Here is a 12920-nt window from a genome sequence, read left to right as displayed (position 1 = left end):
TATATTTTAAATCACTTCTAAAACTTGAATAAGTTACCCGCCAAAGAAGTTTTTCAAATGATGGAACCATAAGCCAGAATGAAAAGGCATATTTTGGAAATGCTTCTTAAAAAACTATGCATTTTTAATTCATAAATAGATGTGGGTTGAAATTTCTCGATCAATGAGTAAGAAACACTAGAAAACTTGTTTACTCGTAACAACGAGAGTAAGGTATAAACTTTGTAAATAAGAAAGTTAAAGTCACGAATATCTATATATATAGATAGATTTATGACGACTTTTAGAAAATTGTAAACACCTGTTTTCTGCGGCTACAAACTCGTTAAAACTCAAGGTTACAAATGTTACCAAAACAAATATTTGAACAGTATATTTTTCGAAGACACATCTACTATGGTTGAAGCCAATTGAAAAATGTTTCCGGAAAATTATTTTAAAGTCCCTTAGTATTTTTCAATATCGCCAAATAAGCACAAATTCACTAATAAAAAAATACAAAAACAAAAACAAAAAAAACAAAAAAAATTTTTTCATAGTACTAAGAAATTTTTTTATTTAATTTTTTTGTTGTTGTTGTTGTTGTCGTTCATTTTCTTCGAAAGATTGTAAAAATCGATACTATTCATGCAAAAGTTTTTAGACAAAAATAACTTACCTCGGTAAAAAGAGTTGTTTTCGAAACTAATAAAACCCCGTTTCAGCTCTATCAACTTCATTATCAATGTTGTTTTGAAAAACTTAAACAAAGGGCTAAAAATTATCATTTCCAAAAACACATTAAGAATATTCTTCAGAATATGTTATCAGGGGTTCAGCCATCAGCGCGCTCGATTTAAAATTGATCAATTTTATCAATTTTATCAATTTTATCAATAATTAATTTCGAGTTATGTGGACTTTTTTTCGTATAAATTTTTAACTTACACGATAAAATCCAGGACAGGCTAAAAGTTTATATTTATTAGCATGATTTTTCTTAGCTTAGCAAAATACCTCAAATTGCTGTGCACTGAAGTGTTGATAAAGAAAAAATGTTGACATTTCGTGCTGTGATTTTATTGAACGTTTGTTTTTGAACCATGCAGAATCCTTTGTGTGCGTGAGCCCAGCTGGCTCGTTTTGAATTTCCATACAAACGTGTGTATGATTGGGACTGTTGGCCTGGCTTGTTGTTTTCAGGTTTTTCAATTATAAGTGGCTACCCTCTCGTAAGTTATTCCTTCCTCGCCGCTTTCTTGCTCTTCTGGTCCTTCTTCCTTTCCTCTGTCCCCGCGTGTGAGCGTTGCATGCGTGTCTATCCCATGCCTTAGAAAATTCGGATCGTTTTCGCTGTCCACACGTATCCGGAAATTTCTTGATCCACCCTGAAGCACGCTAGTGCCTAGTCCCTTTGACGGGTAGTTTTCCTTATTGAGCATACGCAAAATCGTGTTTACGTCAGCGTATTCGAAAATTTGCGGATACGACCGTCCACACGTATCCGTATTCGGAGCGTATTCGAAAATTTCCACTCTGGAGACCGTTTTCGAAAATTTCCGGATACGGATACAAAAATTTCCGGACACGTGTGAACGCAACCCGTATCCGCAAAAAAAAATTTGCGGATACAAAAAATTTCCGGACACGTGTGGACGGGGCCTTAGAAAAATGTATTTCTTGTACACAACTCCATGAAATAGGTAAAACTTACTTAAACAAATTAAAACCAATTTAAAGTTCCGAGAGCAGAGTCAGATCATGAGATTTTTAAGCTAAATTTTTAAGTTATGGAAAAAATAGAAAGAAAGACCTTTCCAGCCGAAAAGCCGCGGTATATAAACCTCATAGTCATTAATCTTATAATATTTTGAGTATGAACATAACTTTTTCTTCGAAAAATGCTTTTTAATTTAATAGCAAACGATAGGTAATATTTTAGTTTAGTTAAGTTAACCAAATAATAGTTTCTTAGGCTCAGCCCAAACGTCGAATTTCACATGAGCCGAACCTACTTGAAACAATGGAAAACAGGGCGGTCTTCTTTAATGTCATTAGGTTCGGCTCTTGTGAAGTTAGACGTTTGGGCTGAGCCTAATGTACCAAACGGCACTTTATTTCGAGGGTTTCAAAATAAGACGAAACTATTGAATATAATATTGACAGATTACGAAAACGCATAGATGAAAACTCTATCATACAAAGTGTAGTTTCCATAAACTAGGTGATGGGCAATTTCAGACCATATTTCACTGAGTTGACGAATTTATTTCCTTTACATGCGAATTATCCATACATTTCAACTTCTACTGCATGAATTACACTAAATCCACATGAATCCCAATTCAAAGGCAAGAAATAAAGCTTGTTGTTGCTGCGTAACTTCAGTGAGTCTTCTAAAGAACTCAAACTAATGTGGACTCAAACAATGTTCACAACTGTGTGTTGTGTGCCCTTGAGGTCAGTAAAATTACTGGCACGCGCGGGCACGTGGCAATCACGTGCTCTACCGGAAGTAGGCCGCTACATAAAGACTGTACATGAATCCACTGTACAGGACTAATGAGTCACTAATTGACCATTATGACGCTCAGCTACGCTCCCTAATTGATTTATCGGAAAAAGAAGATTACTACGATCAAATTCATCACATAGCTACTATCAGAGTAAAACTACAAAGTTTTGTAGAGTTTTGTAAAGTTTACCCTTGATTAAGATATACATTTTTGAAACTATGCATTTTTACCGCAAAGAAGTGTGTGTCAGTAACAGCCTCGTTATTAATTATATATTAGGCTAGACACATTCAAAACTTCCACAAAGATACTTTAGAATTTTACTATTATCGTTTTAAAAAATTTGATAATAAACTCCTTTTTTCCCGATAAATCAAATATCTTGTAACGTGACGCTAGCGTGTTTGAATGCGTTGAACGTGGTCAAGCTCCCTCGCTAGCTGACAGAGGACGCAATAGTAGCAACAGTTAACTTCAACGTTGTCATCCCACAGTGAACCCTATAGCGAATAAACAAGTTTGTTAGATTTTTCAATTTTGTAAGATGTTGAGTTGTAATTAGGGCACCAACGGCAATGAAACCTTTCCTAGATCCATGCCTGTAAACGTTTACTGATCCATTTGGTCTAAAGTATTTGTTCTCAAGTTGAGGTAGGCTATCTGTGAGCGCCCGGATTGACCCGATTGGATTTTAGAGGTCACTCTTTACTGAGGGAAAGGATGTACTTCTCCTTCAAAAGCATGACGTTATATAAAAAGACACCCTGTTAGTTATGTAGTCTATAAAATTTCAAATAGTTGCCCCCTCGGCATCCCATAATGACTTGAACAAAACGATAGCATTCAAAATGGCCGCTGTATGGGTAAAAAAGTTTGTTAATGTTGATTTCGTTTGGAAAGATCATTTACAATAGTTAAATAAAATACACTACCCACAAATAGCTAAGCTAGTCTGGGCGGGTTTGTGTTTAACAAAAGAAAGGAAGGGGAAAAAAGGAAAAAAAAAAACGATTTTAATGTTTACACACAAGAAATTCAATTAATAGTATATAAGAAGGAATTATTTTTAACCATTCATGCGTTTCAGTGTTTCTGTGGAATTTCAAAGTGTTTTTATTCGGCTGAAGTTGTGAATCCTTTATCCGATATACATATTGGATACAACACGGACACGAATACTGTAGATTACTTATCAAACGTCTAGGTTAGTTCCTTTGTGTTTCACTAAAATTTTCAAAATTAAAATGAATTTGGCCAAGAAAATCCAACTCAAAGTCTATGCAAATTATGAACAGGATTCTGTATCAGATTTACAAAACTCTTCACGGTCGTGATTTCTGTTGTGTTTTCCTCATGAATTATTAATGAGTTTAATAACACTGATTCGAGACGAACCCTGAGTAAATGAGTGTGGAACACAGCGGTATTTGACTAATTCAAAAATGGTTTACTGCAATATAACTGGAAAGTGTAAGGCTGCATTCATACCTGGATGTTTTGCTCTGTTCTGAATTTTATCCTGAGGCTAAGGAGAGCATTGCGGCAACAAAAGGCAAAGCAGCTGCCCTCTCCAAGACGTTCAGCAATGTTAGCCAACAACAATCCTCCACAGAAAATCGCATAACAACCTTCAACGGGGGAAAAAACTCGTTAGGAATGGATCAGCTTTAAAACAGTTTAACTCAAATCGAGCTTACCTTATGTCCTGTACCCCCCGTACCCTACCCATACCTTGTTCTCTGTACCCCGTGTACCATAGCCTATACCCCCGTCCCCCTGTACCCTACCCGTACCTTATTCCCTGTTTCCTGTGTCTTATGCCCTGAGCCCAGTACCCCCGTACCCCGTACCCTGTACCCTACCCGTACCTTGTTCTCTGTGCCCTTTACCTTGTGTCCTATACCCTGTGCCCTGTGCGCTGTCCTCTGTATTTTCACATTCGGCAAAAAGCAAAATACAGCACAGAACGAACGTTCGTACACTTACAAGTGCCACAGTCGTCGCAGCAGCCACACAATCCCGTACTCCACTCTCGTGGGGCAGTAGGGGCAGCAGATTGCTGGTTAATCATTACCACGTTCGTAGTGTTGGAAGGTTGGGACTGCATTGGTATCATGTGAGCCGGCTGTATCATTGGTTGACCTTGCTGCATCATTGGCTGACCTTGCTGCATCATTGGCTGACCTTGCTGCATCATTGGCTGACCTTGCTGCATCATTGGCTGACCTTGCTGCATCATTGGCTGACCTTGCTGCATCATTGGCTGACCTTGCTGCATCATTGGCTGACCTTGCTGCATCATTGGCTGACCTTGCTGCATCACCGGCTGTACCGGAGGGGGATAATCTTGGGGATATTGCCCTGGGAGAGGCTGATCAAATCCGGGTGGCGCCTGTGGCTGCGGCTCTTCCGTGATTATCGGCTGTGGTTGACTCATTGTCGGCTCTTGTCTAAGAACGACTTAACTGTAGCTGATTGAGAAGAGAAGAAAAATGAAGAATAGAAAGAAGAGGAGGAAGAGGAAAAAGAAGAAAAAGAGACTAGAAAAAGTATATAAGAAGAAGAAGAAGAGAAAAGAGGAATAAAAAACATGAAAGAAGAAGAACAAGAACAAGAACAAGAACAAGAACAAGAACAAGAACAAGAACAAGAACAAGAACAAGAACAAGAACAAGAACAAGAACAAGAACAAGAACAAGAACAAGAACAAGAACAAGAACAAGAACAAGAACAAGAACAAGAACAAGAACAAGAACAAGAACAAGAACAAGAACAAGAACAAGAACAAGAACAAGAACAAGAACAAGAACAAGAACAAGAACAAGAACAAGAACAAGAACAAGAACAAGAACAAGAACAAGATCATCGTCATAAATCCCACTTTTTGTCCCCCGACTTTTTTTTCCTTTAAACCTTAATTACTTATTCATTTTAAGTCCAATCAAAGAGAGATTTCGTGTATTGTAAGATAATTTTTAGTTAAAACTCCTCTAAAGTTTTGAGCAATTTAGTGTAAAGTTTGGTAGCCTTTTTTCCAAAAAATCCCACTTTTGAGGGACATTTTGTAAATGGGCGCGTAAAAATTGTATTTTTTCCGAAAATTCCCGAAACTTTAAAGATAGCTTGTACACTTCAAGAACAACTATTATCCATGGAGCTGGCTGGGGAGCAGTTGATTTACGCCGCGGGACAAAAGCTTTTAAATATTGAATTAAATCCCTGACTATTCTGTGTAACTTTGTAAGACCTGCAGCGAAATGAAGGTTTTCAAAGTTTGGAAAAAAAGTTCACAGGTCTCAAAACTCTACTAAATAGTATCTTATGATGCTTCTTTGGACTTCATGTTCATTACTGACATCACTACTACTGTTTGTGGTGGCATCAACCTTCAGCAACAAAAATTGCATAATTTTTAACGTCTTTTTCGTTTGAGGCCCGACTTCACACCAAAAATGGGAATTGTCCCTTCTCGAGTTTTTCTTTAATAACTTTCTTGAAATAAAAGCAATCTTGGGCCAGTTTTCAGACCACGTTTACTTCATCGCAAGTAATATAAATATCAAGAGTTTTTCTTTTTGGATACGATACTTGCTAATTTATTTGAGTTTTTCTAGTTGCGCTAAGGGACAAATCCCGCTTCAATAAAATTGAATTATCTCGGAGAAAAATACAGTAAAGTTAATAAAACTTAGCGATGAGACATCTTTGAATGTCTTTATTACGATACTATAATGTTTTGAAAAAAGAGCAACTGGAAATAAGAGAAAAGATAACCTTAATTTCGAAAATACACGTTGTCATGGTAACCCCAAGATAGCCTCTCAGAGCAACTATTTTTTTACCTACGATAACTAGTACCAAAATACTTATTTCGATGTTATTCATACAGTTCTAGACTCTTATTCAATAATTTTATGATTTTTTATATTTTTAGAAAAAGCGGCTTAGCGCTTGGTTGTGGTGGCGCGTTACAGCTCTCTAAAAATATGTTATTTTTCCAAATCATATTTTACCTGGCCAAATGCAAGTCGAGATGTTTAAATAACACAGCAAATGCTTAGATTCACGATCTGACTCATTTGCAGCTATTTAAAGGGTATTGAATGTTGCCATGGCAACGACCTACACTTATATCAAATTTGTTATTTTTGTGTTCCTTGCATTACACTGTTGAATAACTGCTAGTTTTTTTACGAGAAAATATTATGTTTAGTTATGATAATAGTGAAATCTTAAGTTCATCCTATTGAGAAAGCTCCATACGCTCCTGTATTCTGCTGTTCCATTCCAAGCTCTTTCTCTCTGAATCCAGTTGTGATCAGGTAAGCCATGTGCATTTGAAGTCCTTGGAAAATTGCTAGATTTACACTGTTATTGAACTTTAATTTATCTCAAAGATTGTAATGATGCTTTCAAATTAGATATATATTAAAATGGACATGCTAGTTTCAACTTTTTTGGTCTCAATTTTCAGATTTCTAGAGTTTTTTTTCGAGCAGCTGAGCAATACCTGTAAGTATTGAATTAAAATATTATCGTCATTCAACAACGTTTTCCCTTTTAAATTGCCCATATTACTATAAAATATTGTATTTTACAATAGAATGAAATGTGTAGGGTCTATATATCTGCATAGTTAGTCTGTCTTTCAAATTTAAACGCGAATCCCATATTTACTTGTAAAACTGGAATGGTTTAGGGACTACGGCGTTGGCTCAAAGAGATGCAGTATTGATTGGGTTATTCACGGAGGAAAAGATGCTGCCTTTTTAATAACATCTAAAATTGAATCTTTTGCAGTGTGAGCTAGACAATCATGCTGAAAGTTAATAAAAAGCTTCCTACTAAGAAGGATTGCAACTTTTTGTATCTTCAAAATGAAGCAATTTTAGAACAGGTCCAAGAGGTTAGTAAAATGCTAAACTTAATTGAACTTAATTGTGTGCTCGGATCATTATTGTTTCATGAATCCTTTATTAAGGCCTTAGGATTGGACCTTATCTATGAGAGGGGGCGAGAGAAAAGTTGCGAGAGTTTTCGTGTTTGAGAGGTGGTGGGGACGAGGCTTTAAATTTACGGTACTAGATTATTAATATCGATGATCATATAATACGCTTATGTGACATAACGTTCTACCTCAATATTTATTATTTCGTTTTCTTTTACAAAGGCAAGAAACACGCCACATTTGGAGTCTTATTTTGTTAAGGCAAAAAGTGTCATCGAAGAATATTATACTATATGTTATAACGAGAACCTGTCAAGCCAGGATATTTCGTGTTTCGGCCACGACTTGGTGAGTATTTTACATACTACCCGAGAGAGACTGATTTCAGTATGAGTTATAAGAAAAATAACTAAAACCTTTTACTTCGTTTCTTTAGATAGAGGACATGGAAGACTCCATCACCAGAGAGCTAGTTCGCGTCGGACGTTTCCACGATAGTAGTGGCAATGACGATATCAATAGTACTCTTAACAATGTAGATGACAAACCAACGAAGGGACAGGAAGCCCCAGAAGTCAAGGAAACCGAAGAAGATAGAGTACCGAAAAGAAAGTTTCCAAAATGCCCAAAGTGCGGGAAGAAGGTGAAGGACATCCATCGTCATCTTATATCAATGCATGGTGCTAAAGATAGAGAAGAAGCAAAGAAAATGCGCACGGATTCAGGAAAATGCAACAAAGATAAGAGTCCCTTAAAAACCTGCCCTGCATGTAAAAGACAGGTATATCGCTTGGATAAACATCTTCCGTCAGCCCACCCAGAAGAGTACTCAAAAGACTCTATAAAATACAAGAAAGCAAAACAACAAGCAAGAGAGGAACTGTTAGTCAAAAAGCAAAGCACTTATGGTGAAGATCCCACGCCGCTCTTACCCCATTCTGTAGTAAACGACCAACTGGAAGAAGTCAACGAGGAATGCACTCCTGGGGAAGAACCCAAGCTGCCAAAGCCCCATTCTGTAGTAAGCCACCAACTTGAAGAAGCTATCAACAAGCAAAGCACTTCTTTGGAAGATCCAAAGCAGCCAGAGCCCCTTTCAGCAATGGACAAACTGGAAGAACTTGAGGCTCGAAACGAGCAAACAAAAGACAAGATGAATGACGAAGGAATTCAGCTGTTAGCAGAAGTAGTAATGGAAATGGAAGAAGGTGAAAAGACGGAACAGTTGCAGAAAAATGCTGAAGAAGAAGTGCCTGTATCTGATGATGAGATATTATTTGACGACGATTTTCCATCATTTGATGAAGACAAGGAACGCTTTCCAAAGCCCTCAAAACCTTGGTCTGCTTCCGGTGATCGTGAAGACTATCTGGAAAACTGTTTATCCAAGTTTTGGCGCCATCTTCTAAGGCCAGAGGGAGGTATGAAGCAAACTGAACATGATGCAGACTACGTTGCTAATCAAGTCTACCGGATGCTGTTTCTCCTCAGTGATACAAAAGAGTCCAATTTGAATTTCGATGTCCTTAGAGACAGCGAAAAAGTCTGGGACAACTTTATCGGATGCAAAGAAGGAATACCAGGAAAGCTAAAAACACAAACAAAGTATTGCTACATGCTGTCAATGGAGAAATTTCTTAACTTCATTCTAAACGGAAAGAGCAAAATTCAGCTTGCCACTGATGCTGAGAAAGAGCTTCGCATAACTCTTTCCTCAATCCCTGGGTGGAAAGCTGCCCTAAAGCCCAGACTAAGAAAAGAGAGAGCTGCGAAAAAAACGGAGAAGTACAACTCAAGACTCCAGCTGTATGAAGTTCATGAAATGCTACAATCCGGTGGTGCCCAAGATGATAGAGCATTAATTATGAATGCTACGGAGTCATCAATTTTATCCATCCAGGAACACAGGCAAGCCCGGGACTACCTCATATTCATGATAGTTCACAGCAACGCTCAACGCGCTGGAATTGGAAAAGGGCTGCTTTTATCAGAATTCAGAAGTGCAGAATGGCGAGAAGAAGATGAGCGCTATGTAGTATTGGTGAGTGATCACAAGAATAGCGTGGATGGCCCAGCGCCCGTCGTCATGGATAAAGAACTTTACAACTTGATGCAAAAGTATTGCGATTTTTTCCGCCCTATTGCTGTGGCGGAAAATGGTGGCAAAGATTGCGGCTCCTCCTTTCTTACTCGAAATGGCAGCCAGGTGACCACCACCAGCGTATCTCACATCTTCAACGCCGTGGGAAAGAAATATGGCCGAGTGGACAAAGGCAGACTTTATCCTACCAAATTTCGCCAGACGGCTGTGACTTCTTTCAGTCGAGAATCCCAGCAAAAGCGTGATGACTTATCAAAACTGATGACTCATCGCGAGAGTACCGCAAGATGCTCCTACCTGTTAGAAGATACCATAAGTCGATCCATAACGGCACAGAAAGAACTGGCAAAGAAATTCATGCCTGACGAGAATAAAAGGGACAAACAAGAAGAAAAGAGTGCATGCGCAGAAGATGACTCAGCCCCACAGCTCCCCGAAAGTGTTTTAGATCCTAAAGAAAAAGTAGAGCAATGGGAGATAGCTAGCACAAGCACAAACACCATCCCACCAACCGTCATTTCAGACACCAATAGAAGATTGTGGAGTAAGGGGAGCGAAGCCACTCTTCGAAGAGTTTATGGGCACTTATTGAAAAAGGGCAGAGGATATCCCAAGACTGAAGAGATTTTAGAAGGCATCAAGAAATCCAAGGACGAAGACTTCCAGATGTTGGTTCTGTCCTTAGGAAAGGATGCAAAGCGTGCTATACTTGCAAAGTGCAAGTCCATGTACAAAAACGTTAATAAGGCTAACAAGTAAATTAAGGGCAAATAAAGACTTTCCTTCTTTTACAAGCTCATAAGTTAGAAAAAAATCGCTGACATTGAACAGACAGTTGATAATCACATGTTAATTAGTTGGAAAAACGTTAATAAGTTTCCAAGTGGCGTCTTTATTCAAATAGTTCGTTACATTATTCAATAAATATACCTTTGCACACTTAACCTATTGTGAATCTAACCCAAAGGACTCCTTTCGGTCGTAAACTATCCATGAGTTATAATTTTAGCAAATAACACAGATTTGGCCCAGACTTGTTATTTTTTATGATATTGATATTAAAAACAACTCAAGTTATGATTAATTCACCCACGTTGGAAAATAACATGAATTTTCATGAATAAAATTAACAAGAAAGCTTTGAAACGGTAGAATAGACATTTCGGGACAATTCCCTTTGAAGGGACAAATCGCAGGGGACATTTCCCTGTCTTGTGGGACAATTCCCGGTGAAGGGACAAATCCCGGGAGAAAATTCCCTGTCTCGAGGGAAAATTCCCGGTGAAGGGACCAATCCCGGGGACAAGTCCCAGTTTGCGGGACAATTCCCACTTTTGATGACGTCAAAACGGGATATGTCCCGGATTTGTCCCCTCAGGCGGGACAAATCCCGTATACATATGAACAAGAACAAGAACAAGAACAAGAACAAGAACAAGAACAAGAAGAAAAGGTTGACTTTGTAATAAATTCCACAGAAAAAACAAAACTGGGTTTTACAGTGCGTTTAACGCTCAAAAAAGTGTCAATGATGTCTTTCTTGACAGATAACTTGCTTTTCGTCCACGCATGCGCAAGGTATTTTTTCTCTCGTGTTCCTCGCGCGTAACCAGGATGTGTCTCGAAAGCTGCTTCTTACCTAAATATTTGTTTTCCAAAATATAAACCCATTCCATTACATATAGGGATTAAATATGTAAGAATATAAGACTTTGCTTTAGAATCGAATTTTTTATGAAATTTATAGGATATAATACAAAACATCTGATCTGTAATAATGAAACCTACGTGCGAGAATATACTTCAAATCTCTTTCTTGTTTGAACACAAACCAAATATTGGCCTCTGACGATTGTTGAGCTCATGCAGTAAGAATTACGACGTACAACTGGCAAATTGTACAAATATATACAATTAATGTTCTTTAAGAAGCCAGAGTCAACTAGGCCTTATAGAATAACTTTAAATCCTGGCTGTAACTCTTCAACGATTAAAATTAAGATGCTAGATCGACTTTGCGAAAGTCTTCTTCGCTCACTCGCTCGCGTAATAAATATCCTTCGAAAAGAGAGGTCTACTTGGGGCAATGCAGTGTGTTACTAACTGGGTTTCGATTACTAGTTGCAGCGCATTTACATATCGTAGTCTAAAACAATTTACGTTTAATAATATTTCTATTGCTTATCCTTGTCTGGAGTATTTTAAGGAATTTAGCAACGTATTAATGACTAAGAAAAACGTGTTTACTTTACAATATGAAGATGCTATGTTAGTCGAAAAGCGGTTAAAAGTTTTTCAATGTGACCATGTTGTAGACACAAACGCTTTTCGACTAAGATATCTTAGCATGGTCACATTGAAAAACTTTTAGCCGCTTTTGGACTAACATAGCATCTTCATATTGTAAAGTAAAAGATTATTCCAAGACGCTTAACATTGAATTTCGTAAAATTCGTTTGTTACACATTCTAGGTTCGATAAAATGACAAAACTCACAATTTCCAGTTTAACGTGAAGTGAAATCGTATCACTTCACTGATATGGTTTTTATTCCCCGCTTTATTACACTGATATCGACCCAAAAAGTGTAATAAAGCGAGTCATAACGATGATAAATATCAGAAGTCGTGAGAAGCACTGGAAGCTTCGAATGTGGAACCAATTCCAAGCGGGAACTTAGATGTTTGAGATGACGCGCCCTTTACCTCCTCGTTCCCGCCAAAGATCGGATTCCAAAAGAGCACTTGCATAAAGCCACCAGTATAGTGGAATAATATCAATCACATGTAATTCATCCTACGCAGAATTAAACGCGAGTCTTTAAGATACTCAAAATTACCTTCAAAGTATTCTCGTTCCTGGTTGGACGACAACTGTGAGTCCTTCGTGCTTCGTGCTTCGTGCTTCGGTACTCGATCCTCGATTGCCAATGACCTTTTGGAATCTACACAATGCGCACGAATGTTTTCGCTTTGCGTTGCTATAACAAACTTTGCGCTGGCTGGTCTTTTTTCAACCTTGAAGAGAGGGGTAGGGATGGCCGGGTAACATTTGAGAAAGAGAGAAAAATTATCGGCTAACTTCTCATACCAATAATGCATGAGTCATTTGAAAGCCCCGCATACCCCCCCCCCCCCCCCTTCGGGCATTACCGGGGTCATTACCGGGCTTCGCGACTACTGCCAATATACGGAATATATTTTCTCCCAACTAGCCGCCAATATAAACCCGTATTGTCGGCTCAAAATCGCAATAAGTTATAAATATTCATTTGAATGAACGTTTCATTTTAGGACAGTTTTGTTATTGGTTACCCCCCAAAAAGGAACTTTTGGAAGAGGGGAGGGGTGGGGACGTTTTTGTGGTGATGTGGCAT

The 12920-nt window shown here is 38.2% G+C and overlaps 2 protein-coding genes across 2 annotated transcripts; one reads left to right on the top strand and one right to left on the bottom strand.

Annotated features, from left to right (window-relative positions):
* Positions 1-2226: 2226 nt before the first annotated feature.
* LOC116292610 (uncharacterized) lies at positions 2227-12514 on the bottom strand. The gene is made up of 4 exons (XM_089040401.1): positions 12384-12514; positions 4482-4966; positions 3984-4123; positions 2227-2995 (listed from the first exon to the last, which is right to left on the bottom strand). The coding sequence occupies exons 2-4, from the start codon at positions 4930-4932 to the stop codon at positions 2891-2893; spliced, it is 696 nt and encodes a 231-aa protein (XP_088896527.1). The 5' UTR covers positions 4933-4966; positions 12384-12514; the 3' UTR covers positions 2227-2890.
* On the top strand, positions 9806-10303 carry LOC148905730 (uncharacterized). Its single transcript, XM_089040615.1, has one exon. The coding sequence runs from the start codon at positions 9806-9808 to the stop codon at positions 10301-10303; it is 498 nt and encodes a 165-aa protein (XP_088896741.1).
* Positions 12515-12920: the final 406 nt, after the last annotated feature.

This window comes from Actinia tenebrosa, unplaced genomic scaffold (assembly GCF_029948245.1).
Source record: "Actinia tenebrosa isolate PJP-AT-01 unplaced genomic scaffold, QUT_ActTen_1.0 PGA_scaffold7__59_contigs__length_16204524, whole genome shotgun sequence".
Taxonomy (NCBI): Eukaryota; Metazoa; Cnidaria; class Anthozoa; order Actiniaria; family Actiniidae; genus Actinia; species Actinia tenebrosa.
The sequence above is the reverse complement of the archived record's forward strand: the minus strand, read 5'-3'. Positions and strand labels throughout refer to the sequence as shown.

Coding starts and splice junctions, on each gene's coding strand:
- LOC116292610 (XM_089040401.1), bottom strand. CDS start 4,932: ATGAGTCAACCACAGCCGATAATCACGGAAGAGCCGCAGCCACAGGCG. Junction 4,124..4,481: donor CTGCGACGACTGTGGCACTT/GTAAGTGTACGA, acceptor CCCCCGTTGAAG/GTTGTTATGCGATTTTCTGT. Junction 2,996..3,983: donor GAACAGAGCAAAACATCCAG/GTATGAATGCAG, acceptor TATTCGCTATAG/GGTTCACTGTGGGATGACAA.
- LOC148905730 (XM_089040615.1), top strand. CDS start 9,806: ATGACTCATCGCGAGAGTACCGCAAGATGCTCCTACCTGTTAGAAGAT.